We start from the raw sequence: 25,280 nt of genomic DNA, 5'->3' as shown, positions 1-25,280 counted from the left end.
GCATATTGATTTAGACATAATACAAATACAGTTATGTTGTCCTAACTAAAAAATGGGAAAAGGCTATGAATAAATAGTTTACACCTAAAAAAGGAAGTTACTGCAAAAACAGACTACTGGGAAAATGACCACCCTTACTAATGATGTGCCCATTATTTTCACTGTATAGATGAGAAAACTAACCTGGATAGGTCAGAGCTATTTTTAAGATTTTTGTTTTTCCTGTGTATCACATGTTTTTTAATATTTATATTCTCCACTGCCTTGCATATATTTGCTAAAGAAATGTTTGAATGGACCTGAATTAAAACTGGATAGATTTTTCCTGCATTTTCATGGTAATTTTAATAATGTATTTGTTTAGTTTGAAGGAAGAGTTTCCTGCCTGGTATGAGAAACTTGTTCTGGAAATGGTTCACCATAACACAGCCTCATTAGAGAAGCTAGTAGATACTGCTTGGTTGGAGATCATGACCAAATATGCTGTGGGAGAAGAGTGTGACTTTGAGGTAAGTGTCTATTTTTTTTTTTAAATTATTTATTTGTTTATTTATTTATTTTTAGAGAGAGGGGAAAGGAGAAAGAGGGGGAGAGAAACATCACTATGTGATTGCCTCTCACTTGTGCCCCCAACTGGGGACCTGACGTGCAACCTAGTCATGTGCCCTGACTGGGAATCGAACCAGTGACACTTGGCTTGCAGGCCCACGCTCAATCCACTGAGCCACAGCAGCCAGGGCTTTTTTTTTTTTTTTTTCTTTTTTAAATATGATTTGACTTACTAACCATATGTCAAGATTGGAGCTTCCAGTGTAGATTACAGAATGCATTTCTGTGTGTATGAAGTTGTGTTACATGAGTCTTCTCTTCTTAATATCAAATATAAGGGCCAAATTTTAGAATACTGGGCTAGTCATTTTATATAACATCTTGCAGAATCTGCATAGACGTGTTGAAGCTGTAAACAGGCTCAGATATTTAAATAGATTGTTTACATTGTTATATGAATTATGAGTGGTTTCAACTGTATATAATGAAGTCTTTAACAGTGGCTGGTACTTTTCAAACTTTAGCTTAAATAAAATCACTTATTCTTAAACTATGTCAGAAATTTTAAGAGGAAAGAATGCTTCCAAACTCATTTTATGAAGCCACCATCATCCTGATACCAAAACCAGATAAAGACATTACAAAAAAAAAAGAAGAAGAAAGGAAGAAAGAAAATTAAGGACAATGTCCTTGATGAATATAGATGCAAAAAATTTCAACAAAATATTAGCAAACTGGATTCAACAATGCATTAAAAGGATTATGCGGCATGACCAAGTGGGATTCTTCCAGGGATGCAAAGATGGTTCAGCATCCATAAATCAGTGTAATACATCACATTAACAAAATATACGATAAAAAGGATAAAAGGATAATTGTCTCAGTAGAGGCAGAAAAAGCATTTGACAGAATTCAACATCCTTTTATGATAAAAAAAACTCAACAAAGTGGTTATAGAAGGAACATTTCAACATAATGAAGGCCGTATGTGGCAAATACACAGCTACTCTCATATTCAGTGGTGAAACGGTGAAAGCCTTCCCTCTAATGTTAGGAACAAGACAAGGATGCCCAGTCTTACCACTTTATTTGAACATATAAGTGGAAATCCTAGCCATAGTAGTCAGACAAGACAAAGAAAAGGTATCTAGATTAGAAAGGAAGAGTAGAACTCTCTTTACTTTCAGATGACATGCTGCTGTGTATAGAAAACCCTAAAGATTCGTCAGAAAACAATTAGAATAAATGATTATAGTAAAGTTACAGGATACAGAATCAGTCTACAGAAAACTGTTGCATTTCTACACACCAGTAATGGATGATCAGAAGAAGTAATTGTTTTTAAAGATTTTATTTATTTTTAGAAAGAGGGGAAGGAAGGGAGAAAGAGAGGGAGAGAAACATCGATGTGTAAGAGTGAAATGGGCAAGAGAGAAACATTCATCTGAAGCCTCTTGCATATACACAACCAGGGACCTGGCCTGCAACCCAGGCACATGCCCTGACTGGGAATCGAACCGGTGACCTTTTGGTTTGCAGGCCAGCACTGCATCCACTGAGCCACACCAGCCAGGGAAAGAAGAAATTAAGAAAAAAGTCTCATTTACAATTATATCAAAGTATAAAATACCAGGAATAAATTTAACGAAAATGGTGAAAGATGTGTATCCTGAAAACTGTAAGACATTGAAGAAAGAAGTTGACAAGATACAAATAAATGGAGAGATATACGTTGCTCATGGATTGAAAGGGTTAATATTGTTAAAATGTCCTTACTATCAAAAGTAATATACAGATTCAATGCAATCCCTATTAAAATACCAATGGCATTCTTCTCAGAATCAGAACAGTTAACCCTAAAATTTATCTGGAACCACAAAAGACCCTAAATTGCCAAAGAAATCTTAGAAGAAAACAAAGTGGGAGGTATCATGCTCCCTGATATCAAACTATACTACAAAGCTACAATAATCAAAATAGTATGGTACTGGCATAAAAACAGATAAATTAATGAGGTGGAATGGAGAGAAATAAATCCTCGCTTATATTGTCAATGAATCTGTAGCAAAGGAGGCATGGGTATACAGTGGAGTAAAGACAGTTTCTTCAATAAGTGGTATTGGCAAAACTCAACAGATACATGTAAAAAAATGAAATTGAATCACTTTCTTACACCATATACAAAAAAATAAGCTCAAAATGGTTTAAAGACTTAAATAGACCTGAACCCATAAAGCTCCTAAATGAAAACATAGGCAGTAAACTCTTTGACATGGGTCTTTGCAGTATTTTTTTTAATGTATTTTCTCAAGTGAGGGAACCAAAAGAAAAAAATAAACAAATGGGACTTTCTAACTAAAAAGGCAGCATTACTAGTAATAGCCAAGATATGGAAGCAACCTAGAGTAGATGAATGGATAAAGATGATGTGGTAAATATATACAATGGAATATTATTCAACAATAAAAAAAAATGAGATCTTGCCCTTTGCAACCACATAGATAGATGGGCCTAGAGGCTGTTATGCTAAATGAAATAAGTCAGATAAAGACAAATACTGTATGCTCTCATACAGGTAACCCCTGTATAAGATGATGGTTAGGTTCCTAACAAATGCTATGTTATGTGAATCCATGTTATACGTTAACGAAGAACTAGTACAAAAAGGGTGGGTTAGGTTCCAAAAATTAAAAAAAAATACTATATTTTTATAATTAAGAGAAATATCTATTAAAGCAATTTTCATCAAAATATTAAATATTAATATGAATTAAGTAATGTTTTCTTCGTCATCATTACTAAGCTCCATTAACCGAATGCGTTTTCTTTTTGAAGAAGGATCCTCATCCTCTGAACTTTCTTCAGCATTATCTTGATTTATATGCTCTACTTTTTGCAAAAAAATTTGTTGCTTTAGATTGCTTGCTTTTAGCTGAGAGATCTTCATAAATTTCATTATACAGTGTTAAAGACTTTTGAAATTCTTAAACTTTCTGCTCCTTTCAGTGTAAGGATCTTCACTTAAGAAATATGACTTTAATACTCCATGAACATATGAGTTTAAAATTCTGATTAATTTAAAAATTCTACAGGCAAATCTGATACGATGTATGTACTCGAATGAAAAATTTTAAATTAGTTATCTTTTGCTCCTCAAAGCTTTTTATCACATTCAGTATTGTACAGGGATTTCCCTGATTTCGTGTTATATAGGAGTTTTCTCCAATTCTCTAACTATGTTAGAGCAAAACTGTGTTATAGAAGTACTGTGTTATACAGGGGATACCTGTATGTAGACTCTAAAAAGCAAAAAAAAACACAAAATAAGTGAATTAACAAAATAGAAACAGACCTGTGGATATCGGTTGGCTAATGGTTGCCAAAAGGGAGAGGATGGGGGAATGGAAATTTTTAAAAAGCAGGGTGCAAAACTAATGAGTTGCTTAAAAAAGAAGTAAAATGGATACTGTATTTCTATTTTGGATAAGAGTTATATTCACAAGTTTGATGTGATCACCATAGGTTGACAAAGAATCTCACATACATAGACATGTACACATGGGCACGGATACACTCAAATAATAGTCACGAGCCCACCATATGAAAATGAGAGGCAAAGAGAAAAAGGAAACACACACACAGACATGAGGATAGAGACATTGATAAACAAATTGAGAGATGTGTGCAGCTACAAGGACACTTTTCTTACAAACCCATCAACCTGGTCAGTCTGCCTTTCTTGGGAAATAATAGCTGGTTCAGCTAGTAGGGATCAGCTGAATAATTGACCTTGAACAATTCCTTGTCCAGAAGGCTTAAATATATGACCACTACTCCAGGCAAGGAGATAATAAAGCCAGCCTCTGGGTGGTTAATTCTCAACTTTGGAAAAGGGACAAAAAGAAGCTTATCAGCCTGGCCTATAGATCCTCTGAATCCTCCTTTAAAGAAAATCATTTTGAGGACTTCTCTATATATATTCTTGGGCCCTATCACCTGAGAGTTTGGTTCAGAAGATCTAGGGTAGGTTCTGCCAACTCCAGGCAGTGGTGATGCTAACACTCTGGAGATAATAGTTTGAGTAGCATTAGTTCAAGCAATGAAGACATTTAATAATTTCATATGGTCTTAGAGGCAGGAATTCCAAATTTGGTATAGAGGCTGAGTAATTTTGTGAAGAACCTAGACATTTTGTGTCTTTCTGCTTTTCCTCATTCTTAGGGTATTGGATTTAAGCTTAGCATTGTTGCCTCTGGGTTGTGAAATTGTGACTGTACTCAGGAAATAAGCATTATGAGAAAATCTTTACCAGAAGCATATATCTCCCCATCCCTGTTCATTTTTACATGTTATTGGCTAGACCATGGCTCACACTGGCTCCCTTCACTGCAAGGGGGATAAGCAAGTACATTCATTCTGCCTTTTTTTTAAGCCTCAAATGAGGCAGGCTTGCAAGAGGGAATGGCTTTGGTAGCTCAACAATAGCCAGTAAGTGGTGGGACAGGATTCAAGCTTTTTTTCTTTCTTCCTGGTTCCAGAATCCTTGTTCTTTCCTTACTTTGACTCCCTGTATATCTTAGTTACTTCTTTTTATATTTGTAATGTCTTTGGGACCACCAGTGGTTTTTCATCACACACTTGATATCAGTCAGCATTCTTATAGGAAACAGATGGCATATTCAAATGGTGTGATTGAACTGAGTTTAAAAAGGGGACTATAAACAATAGCAGTCTTATTTAGGTAAAGAAAGACTATAAGGAAAAGTTAGGTACTCCATGGCTATCAACAGTGGAGGGACTTTACTACTTTTTTATTTTTTTGGATTACGTTTGGTTGTTTGTTTATTTTTTTAATTTATTTTTTTATTCTATAACAGTTGTTCCAAATTTCCCCTCCGTTGCTCTCTGCTGCCCCCCCACCCCCAGCAGTGATTTCCCACCCTGTTGTCCATGTCTATGTTCCTTGACTACACCCTTCCCCTTCTTTCCCCCCTCTTCCACCTCCCCCCATCCCTCTGGTCACTGTCATTCTGTTCCTTGTTTCTATGCCTCTGGTTCTATTTTGCCTGTTTGTTTGTTTTATTAGGTTCTTCTTACAGGTGAGATCATATGGTATTTTGTCTTTTTCCTCCTGGCTTATTTCACTTAGCATAATACTCTCCCATTCCATCCATGCTGTAGTGCAAGGTAGGTGTTCTTTCTTTCTGCTGTGTAGTATTCCATTGTATTAGATGACCACAATTTTTGATTCACTCATTTACTGATGGGCACTTAGGCTGTTTCCAGCAATTGGCTATTGTAAATAACACTGCTATGAACATAGGGGTGCATAGGTTCTTTTGAGTTGGTGTTTCAGGATGCTTAGGGTATATTCCCAGCAGTGGAATCACTGGGTCAAATGGTAGTCCCATTTTTAGTTTTCTGAGGAAATTCCATACTGTTTTCCATAGTAGCGACACCAGTCTGCATTCCCACCAACAGTGCATCTAGGGTTCCCTTTTCTCCACATCCTAGCCAACATTAACTGTTTGTTGATTTGTTACTGATGGCCATTCTGACCAGTGTGAAGTGGTATCTCTTTGTGGTTTTAATTTGCATCTCTGATGGCTAGTGACATTGAGCATCCTTTCATATAACTACGGGCCATCTGAATGTCCTCACTGAAGAAGTGACTTTACTACTTCTAAACCCTAAGCAAACAAGGGGAGGAAAAGAATACTAGAACTGGAAGAGAGTAATGTAGATGTAGAAGAGTATTTTGGTAGTAAGACAGTCAAGGGAATAAATCCCATTGTCACTTTTCTTGCACCATCTATCTGACTTTTTGCTGATTCTTCTTATAATCTGAACTCACCAAAACCTAGAGAGTAAGGGAGCCCTTTGATGTATAGTCTATAAAGGTTAGCCTGTTAAAGCACAGAGTAAGAGAGAGGAGAGTGGACACAGATTTGAAGTACAAATGGAAAATATTCTCACATATGCAAGGTGGAAGAAGAAAAGTTTGAGGAAGGGGGAGAGGTTAGGGAGATACATATGCCCATAAATGTATGAAAAGATGTTTAAATTAATTAGTAATCCAGAAAGTTAAAACTATAATGAGATCATTTTATACACATCAGATTCGTAAATAAAAAATAAAAATAATGCTAAGTTTTGACAGCAATGTGGTGCTCTTCATTCACTGATTCTGGTAAACACTTTGGCATTACTGAGTACAATTGACTGTGTATATACCCTTGACTAAAGACTTTTTTCTTGAGTGTTTACTCTTTTAATAACTAATAATGTTGAGCATCTTATGTGCTTTTTGTTATACTTCTTTTGTTTTTGTTTTTTTGTTTTTTTTGTGAAGTATCTGTTCAAATCTTTGTCCATCTTTAAGTTGGATTGTTTGTTTTCTTGTTTTTGAGTTTGGAGTTCTTTATATATTCTGAACATAAATTCTTATTAGTTAGAGATATGCTTTTGCTTTTTCTGCTAGTCTAGGGCTTGTGTTTGCATTCTTTTAACAGTGTCTTGAGGAGCCTAAGTTTTAAGCTTTGATGAAGCTGATAGAAAACAAATACACTTAATCATGTCTATAATTACCTTTAAACATTTTAGTTAAAATGTAGGAATTGTTGAATCAGATAAAAAAGCAAGATCTATAAGAAAGGTATAATTAAGATCATAGTAAATGGATGGAGAAAGAGATACTTTCCTAAAATTTGTCAAAAGAAATCTTGAGTTGCTCTATAAGTATCAGATAAAGTAGATTTCAGGGCAAAGAATATAGCATTTCAGCCATGGCCGGTGTGGCTCAGTGGATTGAGTGCCAGCCTGCAAATGAAAAGGTCACCGGTTTGATTCCCAATCAGGGTACATGTCTGGGTTGTGGGTCAGATCCCCAGTTGCGGGTGTGTGAGAGGCAACTGATGTATCTCTCGCACATCGATGTTTCTCTCAGTCTTTTTCTCTCTCCCTTCCTCTCTCTGAAAATACATAAAATCTTAAAACATAAAAGAAGCATTTCATAATGATGACAAAGGGGTCAGTTTATTAAGAAGGCAGAGCAGTCCTTAATGGTTATGTATTTACTAATGAGCTTCAAAATACGTGAAACAAAAATGGATAGGAATATAAGAAATAGACAAATCACAATTATAGTTGGAGATTTCAACACTCCCTTCTCAATAACTGATAGAAAAGGTAGGCAGAAAGTCGGCCAGAATATAGAAAACTTGAATAATGTTGTCATCCAACTTGACCTCATTGTCATTTATAAAACATTCCATTTAATAGCTGCAGAATACATGTTCAAGTGTATAATTTACCAAGGTAACACCATATTCTGGGTCATTAAAAATGTTAATAAATTGTCCTGGCTGGTGTGGCTCAGTGGATTGAGTACCGGCATGCAAACCAAAAGGTCATTGGTTTGATTCCCAGTCAGGGCACGTGCCTGGGTTGTGGGCCAGGCACTGATTACCCATCGATGTTTCTCTCCCTCTTTTTCCTTCCCTTGCCCTCTCTTAAAAAATAAATAAAATCCTTTAAACATATTTTTTTAAATGTCAGTAAGTTTAAAAGGGCTTAAGTCATACTAAGTACATACTCTGACCAAAATGGAATTAAATGGGACATCAGTAACAGGTGTCCTGGAAACTGCAAGCAATTGGAAACTAAATAACACATCTTTAACTTACTCATAGATTAAAGAAGAAAGTAAAAGGAAAATTAGAAAACATTTTGAACAGAAAATGACAACCAACTGAGCTGCACTGGTCAGGGCTGAAAATGATAACACACTAGAACTTGCAAGATGTGGCTTACAGTAGTGCTTAAGAGAAATGTATAGCATAAAACACCTGGTTAGAAAAAAAGTGACATCTCAAATCATTGATTTTGGCTTCTATCTTAAATAAGAAAAAAAGTGACAACATACTATATAATTTCACTTATATGTGGGATCTAAAAGCAAAACAAAACAAACAAAGCAAAAACAGACTCATAGGTATAGAGATCAAAGGGATGGTTGCCAAAGAGGAGGGAGTGGAGGGAATGAGTGAAGGGAAGAAGGGGAAATACAGTTGATAGTATTGTGATGGGTTTGTATGGTGACAGATATATGATTGCTGGAATTGGTGGGGTGATCACTGTATTGTACATTTGAAACTAATATAACCAGTATAGGATTGTAAACCAGCTATACTTAAATAAAAGAATAAATTTATAAATTAAAAAGAAAAAATACAAAACAAAAAGGAGCAAATTAAACCCAAAGGAAACAGAAGAAGAAAAGAATTAATATCAAAGTGGAACGCAATAATATTTTATTATTAGAAAACATGAAAATTCTAGTGAAAAATCAGTGAAACTAAAAGCTGGCAATTTGAAGATTAATAAAATTGATAAACCTCTAGCCAAATTCAGGGAAAAAAGAGAAGACACAAATAAACTAACACGAAGAATTAGGTGATATCACTACGTAGTCTACAGATATTGGTAGGATAATAAGGGAATAGTATGAACACTTTATGACAATAAATTAGACAACTTAAATGGGTTCCTTGACACAAACTACCAGAACCCTCTCAAGAAGAAATAGAAACCTTAATAGCCATTTATCTATTAAAGAAATTGAATTTGTAGTTAATAACATCCTACAAAGAAAACTGCAGGCCCAGATGTCTTCACTGGTGAATTCAACCAAACATTTAAGGGAGAAATAATGCCAATTCTATACAAATGTTTTCAGAAAATAAAGGATGGAATTATTTGTAATTCTTTGTATGAAATCAGCATTACACTGACCAAAACCACATAAACACATTATAAGAAAAAAAAAACTATAGAACAAGAAAAAGAATTTATGTTCACAAAAAAACCCCTCATGAATGTAGATGCAAAAAGCCTAATCAAAATTTTAGCAAATATTGTATTAAAAGGATAATACATTAGGACTAAATAGGGTTTATCCTAGGAATGCAAACTTGTTTTAAACTTGTAATTCTTTTTGCTAAAGAAGAAAACCATATGATCATCTCAGTTTACAAACAAAAAGCATTTGACAAGATCCAACATCAGTTTCTAATAAAATTACAGCAAAAATAGAAAGAGACTTCTTCAGCCTGACAGGATATTTACAGAATTACCTAGAATTAGCATCATACCTAATGATAGAAGACTATGTCTGTTTTACTGCCCTATTTAACATTGTATTGGAGGTTCTAGCCAGTGTAGTAGTATATCAAGAAAAAAGTCATCCAAATTGGAAAGAAAGAAGTAAAATTGTCTTTAGTGCAGAAATGTTGTCTGTAGCAAATCTCGTGGAATCTACCATAAAAGCTACTAGAATTAGTGAGTTAATAAGGTGGCAGGATACAAGATAAATATACAAAAACCAATTTGTATTTATTTCTATGTGTTAGCAACAAACAATTTGAAATTGAATTTTAAAAAGCAAAACTATTTCAGTAACATCAAAAAATATGAAGTATTTTTGGCTCAGTTGATTGGAGTGTTGCCCTATAACTGAAAGGTCATGGGTTCAGTTCCTGGTTGGGGCACATACCTAGGTTGTAGATTTGATCCCTGGTCCAGGTACATATGGGAGGCAACTAGTTGGTGCTTCTCTCTTGCATTGATATTTCTCTCTCCCTTCCCCTCTCTCCAAAAGCAATGAAAAAAATGTCCTCTGGTGAGGATTAAAATAAAAAAATAAAAAGAAATGCTGTAGGAGTAAACCCAACAAAAGATGTCCATGACCTGTACCTAAAAATTGTAAAACATTGGTGAGAGAAATTAAAGAACTTAAATAATGGAGAAGTATATCTTGTTCATGGGTCAAAAAACTTAATATTGTTACTATATCAATTTTTCCAAAATTGATCTGTAGATTCAACACAATTGCAATGAAATCCCAGCAGCTCTTTTTATGGGAATTGCCAAGCTGTTTTTAAAATTCATTTGGAAATGTAAAAAATGTAGCCAAAACAATTTTGCAGAAGAACAACAGAGTTAGAGGGCTAATGCTGTCTGATTTTGAGCCTTTAAAATTTAAAATTAAGATGGTGTGGGCTCTGGCTGGGTAGCTCCATTGGTTAGAGTGTTGTTCTGATATGCCAGGCTTGTGGGTTCGATGCCTGGTCAGGGCACATACAAGAATCAACCAATTAATGCATAAATAAGTAGAACAACAAATCAATGTTTTTTTTCTCTCTTTCTCTCTGCATTCCTCTCACACTCTATAAAGTTAAAAAAAAAAAAAAAAAAAAAAAAACACCCAGTGGTGTGAAATTGGTGTAAAGATAGATAAATAGGTGAGTGGAATAGAATAGCATCCAGAAATAGGTGTATTTGGAATAGTTTGATATCCATATGTATAGTTGACTTTTTTATAAAATGGAAATTCTTGTACTGTAATTACTCATATCTGAGGTTTATGCAGTGATTGCCCTTGGGATTAGTACATTGATGCATGAATTATAAACTAGATTGTGAGCATTTTACTTTTTAAGATGTCATATTTTACTGGGTGAAAAAGATGAAGGGATTAAGTACCACTTGGCAGTTATGTAGAATAGTCACAGGGATATAATGTACAGTATAGGGAATGTAGTCAATAATATTATAATAACCATCTATGATGTCAGGTGGGTACTGGATTTATCAGGGGATCACCTTGTAATGTCTATAATCACTGTGCCATACACCTGAGACTACTATAATATTGAATATTAACTGTAAGTGAAAAATAATAAAAAGAAATACCTAGCTATTTTAGAAAAAGAATGAAGAAATAAATGCATGGGGGAAAATGTCTTTTTTTTTTTTTTTAAAACCTAAAAGTCTGAAAAATAAAATTGGAAAAATCGTTGTAGAGTTTCATTAAATTTTTGTTAAGTAGGATGAAATGTACTCATATATTGGATAATATATTCTAAACATTATCTGGAGGTTTCTAGTTCTTATTTATTATCTCTGATTTTCACTCCTGTCTTCTTTATAGGTTGGGAAGGAAAAAATGCTCAAGGTGAGGATTGTGAAGATTCATCCTTTGGAGAAAGTGGATGAAGAGGCCACTGAGAAAAAATCTGACGGTGCCTGTGATTCTCCCTCAAGTGACAAAGAGAATTCTAGCCAAATCGCTCAGGAGCATCAGAAGAAGGACGCAATTGTAAAAGAGGATGAAGGAAGGAGAGAGAATATTAGTATGTATGATGCTAGCTTTCCTATGTGATTATTTTATTATACAAATCTTTTTAGGTTCTCTAGCAATTAAATTTGTAATTGAGTTTCATGGTTAGGTAGACATGCTTTTTTATGATTCAGAAAACAATGAAAATATCCACAAAGTGAATCAAGACTTAAATTTCCCTATACAATTAAGACCTCTGGGAAGTCACGTCCTCTTGTTAGAAATCTGTGTGCACATACCTAGCTACTCAACCGTTAAACTAGGGTTTCCTAGTAGCTAGGTCAGAGTAGGAGAAGCAAATTCTAATCTCTATTTCTCTTCATATTGCAAGCCAGTTGTGGTGGTTTTAAGATACTTCCTTTTATCTGTATTCTGTAACTTAAGTCCCTCTCAGATGGGAGCTGCCAGAATTTTGAAACCCTATGATGTCTAAAAGTAATTTTGGGGAACTTGGTGATTCTAACAATAGCGTTTAGAAAATAGAAGAACTGAGACATTGCCCATTGGGAAAATTATTCAGCCTCTGAGGCCTTCGTTTAAAAAAAAAAAATCTATAAGAAATTTGACTGGAGTAGATTTCTTCTCTCTCAAGATACAGGTATGCGAAGGGTTTGTGTATATTGATCCCTCTTCCCATGACTTAGTGGATCAAATAATTTTACCACGTATTTAAGTGGAACAGTTTGAATTAGAGTGTTACGTAAGTGTGCTGTGCTCTCTCTGTTTTCCATTCTATTTTGTCTTTTCACATGTTTTGGATATGTGCAGATGTGTTTCAGAGGGATGTCCTCATCTGGCCCCAAGGGAACTATCTATCTATCTATCTATTTATTTATTTACTCACTCACTCACTCACTCACTCACTCACTCACAGGATACTAGATACTGTTGTAGCTGGTCCACCCCAGTTATTGGTACTTCAGTTTAGTTTTCTTCTCTGTATTATGAATGCTAATGTCTTTGTGTTTCAGTTTCTTTCTTTTTGATACTGAAGTTTTCTAATATGTGCATTATTCAAAATTCCCAAGATTTGATGTTGATAAATGTTTTGGTTAGGTAATTGGATGATAATATGTCTTCTAATACTTCTGGAAACAGATCATCAAACTCCCAGTGATGTTAAGATTATGCCTTAGGCATTGTGTACTAGGAAACCCTAGTTTTAGGCTTTGGCTTCTTTTATAGAGTGTTATATGCCTTAATTTAGTTTTTAATTACTGGGATATAATGTTATTGCTAGTTTGTGGAAAGAGTGGGCAGGCTGAAAAATCAGTGTCATGATGTCTTCTGAGTGTTCTCAGGGGAAAAATTGATTAGAATTTCTATAGAAATGATAGGCAATTTCCAGTATACAAAATATTTTCTTACTAGGTGTCCTTGTCTTCTACTTTATGGGGGAAGAAAATATATTGTGGAGGAACTACCAGCTTGTGTTCTTAACCTCCTTGTTACAAATTTTTCTGTATTCTTTCTTCATCTTAGAAGGGAGCTAAGATACTTGCGCTTCGAATTCCCTTCCCTCCTACTTCCTCAAGGGTTGAGTTAACTTTTATTATTCTGCTCTACATTGTTTTTTAACCCTCACTCTAGTGGTTCTTTTCCATATAAGTAAAGTCCCATTTTCTAAGAACAAAAACATATCCTTCCTTGATCCTGTTCTATTTGTCTTATTTGTTCAAGCCAAAATTCATGAGATGTTGTCTCCTCTTTCTGATCATCAGTTTGTTCATTATGCTATTACAGTCTCACTTCTGCTTCTTTATAGTAAGATTATAAGTAACCCCCTACTTGCTAGATCCACTGATTTCTTCTTAGTCTATGTTTTAACTTTTCTATTAAGTTTAATACTGTTGGTCATAGTCATATCCTTTAACTTATTTGGTACCACAGTTTCCTAGTTCTCAAACTACTTTTCTGTTTTTTTTTTTTTAACCTTCTTTTCCCTGTTATTCCTTAGGTTTTTTCATAGAGTTTTGTTCTACCTTTTTATTTTTTAATACAAATCTGTTGTATTTCATTTATGCCCACAGTTTTAAACTCTTAATCTTATATAGGATGATAATTTCCTGACCTAGATCAGTTTAATTTCTTAGCTTTGTATATGTCCCACGTAATTCAAATTTAATGCATGTAAAGCTAAATTAATCATCTCATTCTTCCTATTGTTTCCCCAAGGCAAGTAAACAAGGACCCTGCTATTTTTTTAACCCTTCTTTTTGCTCCCAAAGGCAGAAAACTTGGAAACCTTCAATATTCCCACATCTAGTTGGTTATCAAGTCTGTATTCTAAATACCTCTTGACTTCTTCCTTCTCCCTTCCCATTGCATTAATTCAGAGGTTTAGCATTTTTTCTTCTGATTTCCTTATCTTCAGTCTTACCTTCCCATTTTATTCATTTTCTAACTGCTAAGTGTTATTTTTTTGTTTTAGTTTTTTCACACTAGTGATCTTTCCAAAATATAAATTTAGTTAGACCAAAAATTCTTTTGTGTAGCGCCCACAAGACAAATTCTGATCTCTTTAAATGGCATACAGGATTCTTTATAATTTATCCCTACTTACCTCTTCAATTTGATTTTTTATGTTACTCTAGATTATATTCACTCATACCTCATAACTTGTAGTCTCTGAACAAGTCATACCCTTTTTTTTTTTTTTCATCCTCACCTGAGGACATGCTTACTGATTTGGGAGAGAGAGAAAAACAATCAGTTGCCTCATACGTTCCCCTACTGGGGACAGAACTCACAACCTAGGCATGTGCCCTGACCAGGAATTGAAACTGTAACCTTTTGGTCTGCAGGATGATGATTCAGCCAGCCAACTGAGCCATGCCAGCCAGTGCAAGTCATATTCTTTGTAGGCCTTTTCTGCCTGTAATCCTAAGTTTGACATTGCTGCTCTCTCTCTTACTATTTTCTGTACCCACCTCTATAATAGGATTTCCATATTTTGTTATAATTATTATTAACTCCACCCATAGACTGTAGCTAGCTGAAGTAAGGATTTTATGATTCATCCTGGTGTCCCATCATTCAGTTCCTGGTGCATAATAGGTGATCAGTAAGATAATTATTAATGAATGAATGGATAGAATTAAAATAATTATTTTTTTCACTGATTTTCTATTGATTTGACTAGATGACAGAGCACGTAGATCTCCACGAAAACTACCTACTTCATTAAAAAAAGGAGAAAGGAAATGGGCTCCTCCAAAATTTCTGCCTCACAAATATGATGTGAAACTACAAAATGAAGATAAGGTTAGTTGGTACTTTGTTTAATCCTCTCTGATGTAGTAGATAGTTTTTTTTTTTTTTAAATAAGGTTAGTTTTGTCAGAATGTGGTAAAGAAAAATGTAAATGAATGAGTTTCTGCAATACAAAAATTCTGAGTAGTTTTTTTTTTTTTTTTCATTTTTGGTTTATTTTTTTGAAAAGATTTATTTTTTTAGAGAGAAGGGCAAGGGAGGGAGAAAGAGAAGGAGATAAATGTCGATGTGTGAGAGATACATCGATTAATTGTCTTTCACACCCTCAACTGGGTACATCGCCTGCAACCCAGGCATGTGCTCTGACTGGGAATCAAACTGGTGATCTTTCTGTTTGCAATTCAGCACTCAATTCACTGAGCCATACCAGCCTGGGCCTTAGTGGTTTTTCTAGTCTTAGTAATTATGACTTGAAATTGTATTCTCTTTACTAGGAGATTACATGCTTTTTTCTTTCAATGGGAATTATTAGGGTTAAGCAAAATTTGCTTTTGAGCTTCAAACTCAGTTTTAAAAATAAGAATCTGTTTCTAGCAGTTACAGACTTCCTGAAGTAATAGCTCTTCCCATTTAAAAGTAAAGCAATTTGTAATTAATTAAATTCAGAAACTGAGTCAACAATACTCCTTGTTTTTATAAGGAATCCGTGGAACTAACCTAAAATAGTAAATACCCTTAAAATAATTTTATTGATTCTAAGATGTTCATGTTTCACATTTTTAAATGTGTCTAGAATGAGCATATATCTTAAAATCAGTTGCTTGAATTTTTCTTTTTAGTGGTGCATAAAATAATGTCTTTCATTAATAGTATCTTAGATTCTGGCGTGAAATATGGCATATTACATTCAGGTACTTATATACCTGAATGTAAAATGTTAGAAAGAAGTAGAATGGGAGCCTGGGTGTGGAAAGCAGCTGCACAGTTTTCTTTATGTTTAACTGTTTTATGGAAGAAAGAGCTCAGGCCTGAGAAATGCAATAATTCTGTCGAAATTCCTAATTTAGTAATTGAGATTGCAAGGATTATAACCCAGATCTTTCCCTTCTTTAGGGTGTTGTTTTTTCCTACCTCAGAATGTTGACAAATCTTATTCCGTTTTGGCTGTATTTTATAGTTAGTGATCTGAGGACATACTTGGATTGTCAGGATTTTTTAATATTTTAAAATTAGATGTTAAATACAATTCTTTACTAACTTCTTCCTCCCATTCAACAAGTTAGCTAGTAAAAGCATTGTTAGGGAGACTTAACCACTTTTAAATTATTTGTATTCTTCTTGTTGAGTGTAAATAGTTTTATTCCATGTAGTAAATACTGGTCCTAGGAAGATGGAAAATATGAATGAGAAAAAAAGTACCTCTAATCCCATACTCAGAGATGATAATTGATGAATATGGTTGTGGTTAATGGTGGTTAGCTTTTCACTGATTTTTAAAAGTAGGAATATTCTATACATACTATTTCGTAGCTTGCTTTTTTTCATTTTCTTCCTGGTAAGTATGTGTAATGTAATTACATTTTCTTCCAAAACAATATGCTTGGATTGTGGTGTATATGATAGTTACCATGGGAGTTTATGAAAACTATAATTCTTCCCTAAGGCAGCCAGAGGTTACCTCTGAAATGGTTTGCTATTCACTTTACCCAGAAAACCCCACAAAAATCACGCAAATCAAGAGGTTCAAATCTTCATTTTCACTTTAAGAACACTCATGAAACTGCCCAGGTCATCAAGGATATGCATGTCTGAAAAGCCACCAAGTTTCAGAAGGATGTCACTTTATAGAAGCAATGTGTGCCATTCCGTCCTTACTGTCGTGGAGTTGATAGGTTTGCTCAGGCCAAACTGTGGCTAAACACAGGGTTGGTGGCCCAAAAAGTGCTGAGTTTTAGCTCCACTTCCTTAAAAATGGAGAGAGTAATGCTGAACTTAGGGTTTAGATGTAGATTCTGTGATTATTGAGCACATCCAAGTGAACGAAGCTCCCAAGATGTGCTGCAGAGTTTACAGAGCTCATAGGTAGGTTAACTCGCACATGGAGTTCTTCCAACCACACTGAGATGATCCTACTGGAAAGGAGCAGATCGATCTTAAACCAGAGGTGGAGGTTGCACAGAAGAAAAAGATCTCCCAGAAGAAACTGAAGAAAGACAACCTTATGGCCTGGGAGTAAATTTAGCATAAAATAAATAATAACAGTAAAAATATGAAGAAAATAAAAATGTGGGTTCCCAGGCTCCACTAGCAGAGATGTCTCTGATTCAGTAACTTTGTAGTGAGGCCCAGGCATATCCATTTTATTAACACCCTTGGTGATTCTGATGTTTGTCCTGATTGAAAAATGTATTTTTTTCCCATGGTTGCATGGTGTTTATTATATGGATGTATTTTAATTTAAAAAATGAATCCCTTATTAATGTATCTTTATTTAGTTTTCCTCCCCCTTTTTTTTTGCTTTTATAAGCAGTTGATGATGACCATTTATTTTTACTTTTTAATACGAGAAATTATTGGTTCAGTGAATATACACATTTTTAGGGCTTTGAATAAGTTTTGAAAAATTCCTTAGGGATTAATTAACACTATCTGAAAACTTCCTTTTACCTAGTTTATGGCTCTACTTTATAGATGGAATTAGGATTTTTCTAGAGGGAACATGATTTTTTTGTTCTCATTGGTTAATTGCTTTTTTACCCCTGTGATGAGTTATTTATATTTGTTAATCTAGATCATCAGTAATGTGCCAGCAGACAGCTTGATTCGTACAGAACGCCCACCAAATAAAGAGATACTTCGATACTTTATACGGCATAATGCCTTACGGGCTGGCACTGGTGAAAATGCACCTTGGGTGGTAGAAGACGAATTGGTGAAGAAATATTCCCTACCGAGCAAGTTCAGTGACTTTTTACTTGATCCATACAAGGTAAGGTCTACTTAATTTTTGAACAGCAGGATAGAATACTTAGATGAATTTATTTTCTCAGATGAGTCCAATAGTATTAGATTTAGAGCAGATTTTGAACGCTAACATCAGATAAGGAATTCAAAAATTTTCAGATTCATCTATTTCATATAGGTTGTGTTGTGTGGGGTTGGTAGCAGAGAGGACACATTGAGTATCTCCCCTAGTTCAATTTATTTTTTACTATGATTGCGTAATTGAAAAACAAACTACATACGTGTGCTTTTTTGCCTCAGATCCTTCTTGGAATGAGGTATGGTATAAACACAAAAAAATATTTTGCAAATTGAATCCTAAAGATGAAAACTGATTTTGTACATCAGAAAAGATGATCGAATATACTGCCAGCCTTGAGAAGGACTTGGAATGAGTATTGCTTTGTATGACAGGTTAGTAGAAAATCTAGCATTTCCCTCTTGAAAACATGGTGGTTTTTTTTTAATTATCTTATTTGATCTTAAGAACCTTCTTATGAAGTTGTATGGTATGTATAAATATATTAATCTTACTTTCCAGATGAGGAAACAGGCTAGTCTAATTAGAAGCAATAGTAAATGAATGATAAAAGCCAAGACATTGGTCTCCAATTTCTGATCGTCTTTTCTATCTTAGGGTCTCTCCAGTAAGATTTTAAAGTAGGTTGTGACAGTATTTATGCTTCTTGTGTTGGTAAATTTCCTTATTTGCATACTGATGTTTTCATCCATCTTGGTCTCTGGGCCAGAATGTGAAGGAGAGGACTACTGATCCATTAAAGCTAAGTCTGAGTTGCAGAATTTCTTTCTCTTCTCTAATATTTAATTGTGAAAAACAAAAGATATCTGGAATCATATAGCTAAATTATTTCAGTTAGGTCGATTTTGCTGACTTAAAAGTATATTGAGAAAGAAGTTTATTTCTCCAAACATTGATGAAGACCTCCAACTATGGTTGAACATTTAGCATGTTTTCTTATTCTAGACCAGCACGATCAAACATTAGTTTTCATTATGCTCGTTAAATTTTTATTTTTTATATAGAAAGAAGAATTTAGGAATTAACTGGCTTTTTCTAGATCAAACTAAATTTCCCATGGAACTATAGTAAACATAATTTTTTTTTCTCAGTATAAAAAAATTTTTTTTTATTGATTTCAGAGAGAAAGAGAAGAAGGGGCTGAAAGAGAGAGAAAGAAACATTGATTTGTTGTTCCACTTATTTATGAATTCATTGGTTGATTCTTATATGTGCCCTGACCTGGGATTGAACACTCAACCTTGGCATATCAGGATGATGTTCTTACTAACTGAGCTACCTGGCCAGGGCCTCAGTATTTTTATTTTCCTAATATTTTTATTTACTGAGGGGAAATTTTAATTCATTCTCATTTTATTGCTGTAAAATTTGGAACTGATATGTTTTTTGTTAGTTATAATGTGAGATTACTATTTTTACTATGTGAGAATCCTATATAAAATAATCTGTGAATGGGTTTTAGACTCTTAGGTCATTTGAGTCCTTTAATATTTTCCTATTTTTTATTTTATAGTTGTCTTTTATGTATTTTAGTAGTGACTCAAGTATGTGAAAGACTGAGCATTTATGGGTAAAAATTCTTTATGGTTTAATAGAATGAAAAAGCTGATCCATACTTTTTGTAGGCGTCACTAAAATGACAGGAAGTTGTATCTTGGAAAGCAATTAAAAAAAAAAATTGTTCTATTACAGTTGTTCCATCCCCCACCCCCACCCCCATTGCACTCTCCCTTGAAAAGCAATTTCTGAAGAACTCGGCTACCCTAAGTTTTCTAATAAGGGCTTAAAATATTAACTTTATGAAATTTGGCTATAATTCAGATTGAGACTGTGAAGTACAAGCTTGTTTAGACTTAATTGTTAAAGTAGTAATTCTACCTAGTAAGAGAAATTGAGACTCATGTAAAATACCCAGTTTACAAAATTAAGGGTATATACATTACCTTTTTATATATTTTTCCTGTCTTGAGCAATAATTTATTATTTCTCAATATTAACTATTGGAATATTCACTGACTTTTGTCCCCTGAATTTTGCATCGAAGTTGGGGGTTTTTTTGTAAAATTAGTTTTCTTAAAGGCATTTTGGCATCTCAGCCAGGACAGAATATAGTAAAAGCATAGATAAGTAGACAATAAAACAGCGCTTTCGATTTTTTTCCTCATTTAATGCATTGAAAATTAGAGTGATAACACATGTTCCACCTATTCTGAAGGCAGTAGGTTAAAAAAATATTTTCTCTGGCTTCTTTGTTTTTTGTAGAATTTAATGTTCTACTAGGCTGCTGAACTACAACTATTGTTGAGAGAGATGAGGGTTGGATAGAGGAAGCGAGTTCTGAGTGATTTTTAGGAAAGAAGTAATGGGGAGAGCTTAGGTGGGAGAGGAAAATTATTTAGAGGTATGGAATTTTAAAGTGTCATTTGAGTAGGTTTGTGTGGGATGATGAGGGTGTTTGTTGTTCTGCAAACTCTAGAATATAAATTACTTCAGAACAAGATCTTATTTTATATTCTGTGATGTCTAAAAAATAATAGGTAAGTGGCTAGTGAATTAATTTCTTTAAGAAATTCTGCTTGTTAAGGAGAAAAATGTTACTGACAATAGTGTTTAGGGATAATAACTTTGTAGGCCTAATGACTTAGAGGGTTGATTAATAAGGCATTTGGGTAATAAGATAACTCATTTAAGATGAAATCAGCCATCTTAGCTCATTTCCATCTTACAATACATACAACTCTAGTGTTTTATTATTCTGTCCATAATGTTTGAACTCTTAGTTTTAACTGTTATACCTTAAGGGGGAAAAGCTTTTGGGTAGAGACATAACAAGAAAATAATACTTTTAAAGACATTTTATTTATTTTTTGATTTAATCTTTACTGTATTCCTCCCCCCCCCAATTACTATTTAGTCCCCTTATACCCCCCTCCCCCCAGCAATCACCACACTGTTGTCCATGCCCATGAGTCCTTTTTCCTTTTTGCTCAATCCCTCCACTCCCTAACCTCCCCCCACCCCCCAGCTGTGATCCTACTCTCCATCTATGAATCTGTCCCCATTTTCCTTGTTCAGTTTGTCATTAGATTCCACATACGAATGAAGTCATTTGGTATCTTGTCTTTCTCTGACTGGCTTATGCTTATTTCACCCTTTGAGTGTCGTGTGTAATTCGAAATTTGGAACATCATGAGAAAAAATTATATCAATATATAACCTGAGGTACAAAAAAAGAGAACAAAACATAAAATATGAATGATTCCATTGTTATTTACATTTATAGCCATCGAAAAAAGAGTCACTGGGAGCGACACTGGCACTTTCAGGAAAATTTGTCAGCATCTCTCACAACGATGTTGGCACTCAAAGGGTTCATTTAGCAGAATGTTCTCCAGGTCCATCCATACTGTTGCAAAGGGTAAAATTTTCTTTTTTCTTTTTTCTTTTTTTTTTTTTACAGCCGAGTAGTGTTCCTCTTAATACATTTTAAAAATATTTTATTTTGAAATAATTTCACATAGAAAAATTGACAAAATGCTGTAAAGAATTTCCCTTCAAGTAGATTGTACTCGTCACATAGATTTCTCAGATGTTACCATTTACCAATTTATTTTATTAGTTTCTCTTTATATAAACATATACAAATTACTTTTTTCTGAGACATTTGAGAGTAGATTATAAGACAGGATGCCCTTTTATAAAATACTTGAATATGTGTTTCCTAAAGACAAGGATATTTTCTAATATAACTTGAATACAGTTAACAAAATCAGTAGACTAACATTGAAACAATACTATTACTTGACCTACATTTCTTATTCAGATTTTGCCAGTTAACCCAGTTAATGCCCTTTTAGCTTCCCGCAGTTGTTTTTGTTTCAATAGGATCCATTTACTTTTTAGGTCTCTTTAGTCTCCTCTAATCTGGAATTGTCCCTCAGTTTTTCTTTGTCTTTTAAAAACCTTGGCATTTTTTAAAGAATACAAACCAATTATTATGCTTTTTAATTTGGGTTTATTTCCTCATGATTAGGTTTAGACCAAATTTTTGGTAGAAATACCATAGAAGTGATGTATTCTTCTCATTGAGTTACAGCAGAAGGCACATGATGTAATTTTGTCTCATTACTAATGATATTATTATATGTTTTTAAAGATATTTCTTATCCTAATAATTGATGTTTCAAGTAAGTGCTCATAGCCCTAAAATTATCCTTTAAATTTTGACTCTTGAAGTTTGTTTATGAGTTGGAGACTAGAGCAGAAGTATTTTAAAAGATAGATTATATTAATTTTCAAAGCACTTAAAAATATTTTATAGCCCTGGCTATTGTGGCTCAGTGGATTGAGAGCTGGCCTAAAGGTTGCCGGTTCAATTCTCAGTCAGGACACATGCCTGGGTTTCAGGCGGGGTACCCAGTTCAGGGCGCGTGAGAGGCAAGCAATCAATGTTTCTCTCACATATCAATGTTTCTCTCCTTCTCTTTTCCCCTCCTTCCCCCTCTCTCTAAAAATAAATAAATAAAATATAAAAAATATATAGTAACACATTTCACAAATTCACTGATAAAGACATCTAGAGATTGAGTTGAGCCCACTATGTGAATGTTGCCTTGAAACTCCTAACATGGTTCCTTGGGTGAATGAGAAGAATGAAATAAGAATCAGAATATAGGTTTCCAAAATTTTCTAATTTACGGTTCTTGTTGCTTTCTGTTAAGTTAAATTTAGCATCTGAGTGAGCTGCTATAAATAAAAATTTTTAAAATTTTTATCTTATTTACTAGATTTTCTTATTCGTGGTAGTGGTTTCTTCCAGGTCAGAGGGAACAAGTATAGAATTGTATATACTGTTTTTCTTATAACCTCTCATGTTGCTGAGACAAATATTTTTTCCTGTTTAGCAATTAGGAAGAGCCTTTGCGAAAAAATATAATACTGCTAATCCAGATGTCCATTCTTTTTTCCCTTCCTAGGCACTATTCTAATAGATTACTTATGCTGAATGGGGGATAGGGAAGACTCTAAGCATATAAGTGGTTTTATACTTTTTCAGATCCCCCTGAGTCCAGCTATGCTGGCTTCAATTTGGCTGTGATTGCCCAGCATGCCCTATGCTGAGATGATCCAGTTATTGAAGGACTGCTCACAAAGGGAGCTGGCCTGTTGGGAGGGGGTTGGGTGAGTTAATTTCTTTCATTTTTTTTTTTTAAAAGATTTTCCTTATTTTCAGAGAGGGGGGAAGGGAGAGAGAAAGAGAGGGAGAGAAACATTGATGTGCAAGAGAAACATCTCTTATCAGTTGTATCTCACACATACCTGTAACTGGGGACCTGGCCTGCAGTTCAGTCATGTGACCTGACCAAGAATCGAGCTGGTGACCATTCAGTTTTCAGGCTGGTGCTCAGTCCACTGAACCACTCCAGCCAGGGCAATTTCTTTCATTTTTAAGAGAAAAAAATTACACAGTGTGATTTGGCAAAAATAAATAAATAAAAATGGGTAGCTGGACCCTTTCATGGTTAAGCCATCCCAGCTTTTCCTTGCATTATTTCTGCATAATACAATGCCTCTAAGGAGAAAGTATTTAAATAAACTTATACTAAATTTGACTTTTTAAATAGAAATATAACCAGTAAGTTAAGAAGTGGCCCGATTATAATAGACCATATTAAAAGATATCTCTTTAAAATAGTAAAAATGAAATATAGTCTCACAGTAGTCTCCTTTTTAGGATAAATTTTATTTTAGAACGACTTTAAATATAACCTGTCACCCTGATCATTAGGAAAAATGACAATCTATTTGTACTCTGAAGATTTTCCAAAGCTGTTGAAGAGGATGGTTAACTCTTGGGAGGCACATATTTGTCTTTAATTACTGGCAGGATAGTGTTCAGTCTTACTCTATGACAGTGATTTTCAGTCTGTGTGCTGCGGCGCACTGCAAGAGGCACATTGATGTGCCGAAAGAATTTTTAAAGCATCCAATACCTGACTTAAGAGATCGCGCACTGACCTCTTTTCCCTTAGATTGTCAAGTAAAAAAATGACAGCCAACACAACAATAGCTCTCTGGTGTGAATGAATCAAAATTACCATACCAACCTTTTTGTCAGATTGATAAGAAATATATATTTTTGGAGTGCCGCAGAATTTTAGTAATTAGTTTATGTGTGCCATGAGATGAAAAAGTTTGAAAATCTCAGATTTTTTAGAATGGTGTTGAAATATGGTTCTCTTTGGAGTATTGGTACTGTCACTGTCCTTGAGGTAAATGGAATCTTACATTAGTTATCTTTGCTTTTTTTTTTTTAACTTTTTGAAATTTATTTATGGAGAACTTGAAATTTATTTCTGGGGAAATTCTACTTCTGTGAAAGTATCCTCTGAAGATCTGTTAGTGTTTCTATTTTGTAAACTACAGAACCATTCTGTCATTCCATCTGAGGAGGATAATTGAGGAACAACTGTTTTACTCAGGCAAAAAACAGCCAGCTCGAGGAAGTAACCTATAATTGCCTGTAATTCTTAAAAGGCAGGTTGACCTTTAAAGTTATAGAACTTGGCCAGAAGAAGGATTTCTTAAATGTAAGCCCACTTACTGGAATTGCAGACCATATTTATACTTCTTGTGCTGCTTTGGTTCTGTGAGTTTGTTTCTCTGATTATATTCTTTTTCTTTTTTTTAAAGAATCTTTAAAATCTTTACTGGAGGATATATGTTTTTATTGATTTTTTAGAGTGGGGGGAAGAGCGAGAGGAAGAAACATAGATGTGAGAGAGAAACATTGGTTGGCCTCCTGTATGCGCCCTAACTGGAGATCAAACCCACAACCTTTTGGTTTACGGGATGATGCTCCAATCAGCTGAGCCACCTGGGCAGGGTTCTGGTTGTATTCTTAATGTTTGTACAGTTGGCATTGTAGTACAGCTTACTAAATTTTACTGTACCTGTTTGTTTACTCCTAACAAGAGCATAGGTGTTCTTCTGTATCATTTCTGGCATGCATTTCACCATAGCCATTTCCCTATAGCCTTTTTAAAGGGGCTCATAATTTCACATTCAACAGTCTTTAGATGTTTCCTTGCCTACAGACTCATTTCACACTAACTTGTTTTACCTACTGCCTCTAGACTGCTTCTTTACATGTTGCTGTTATGAAGTTAGTTCCTTCCACTCAAAAACCTGAAGTTTTTTAGAATTTAAGTATTGTAGACATTATCTAGTCTTTCTCCTAATCACTTGAGACAATACTTTTTTAGAAATTGTACCTTTTCATTGCTGGCTATAATT

General features: G+C 34.3%; 1 protein-coding gene across 1 annotated transcript in view; it reads left to right on the top strand.

The window, feature by feature from the left end:
• BAZ1B (bromodomain adjacent to zinc finger domain 1B) overlaps positions 1-25,280 on the top strand; it is a 78,220-nt gene that overhangs the window by 14,676 nt on the left and 38,264 nt on the right. Inside the window, exons 3-6 of the mRNA XM_090276870.1 lie at positions 365-509; positions 11,540-11,741; positions 14,871-14,992; positions 17,733-17,930. Of these exons, the coding sequence (XP_090132996.1) occupies positions 365-509; positions 11,540-11,741; positions 14,871-14,992; positions 17,733-17,930 (667 nt within the window). The remainder of the gene's footprint in view (positions 1-364; positions 510-11,539; positions 11,742-14,870; positions 14,993-17,732; positions 17,931-25,280) is intronic.

The sequence above is a fragment of the Furipterus horrens genome, unplaced genomic scaffold (genome assembly GCF_987537825.1).
Source record: "Furipterus horrens unplaced genomic scaffold, mFurHor1.1.pri manual_scaffold_5, whole genome shotgun sequence".
Taxonomy (NCBI): domain Eukaryota; kingdom Metazoa; phylum Chordata; class Mammalia; order Chiroptera; family Furipteridae; genus Furipterus; species Furipterus horrens.
This window is presented reverse-complemented; position numbering and strand designations above follow the sequence as displayed.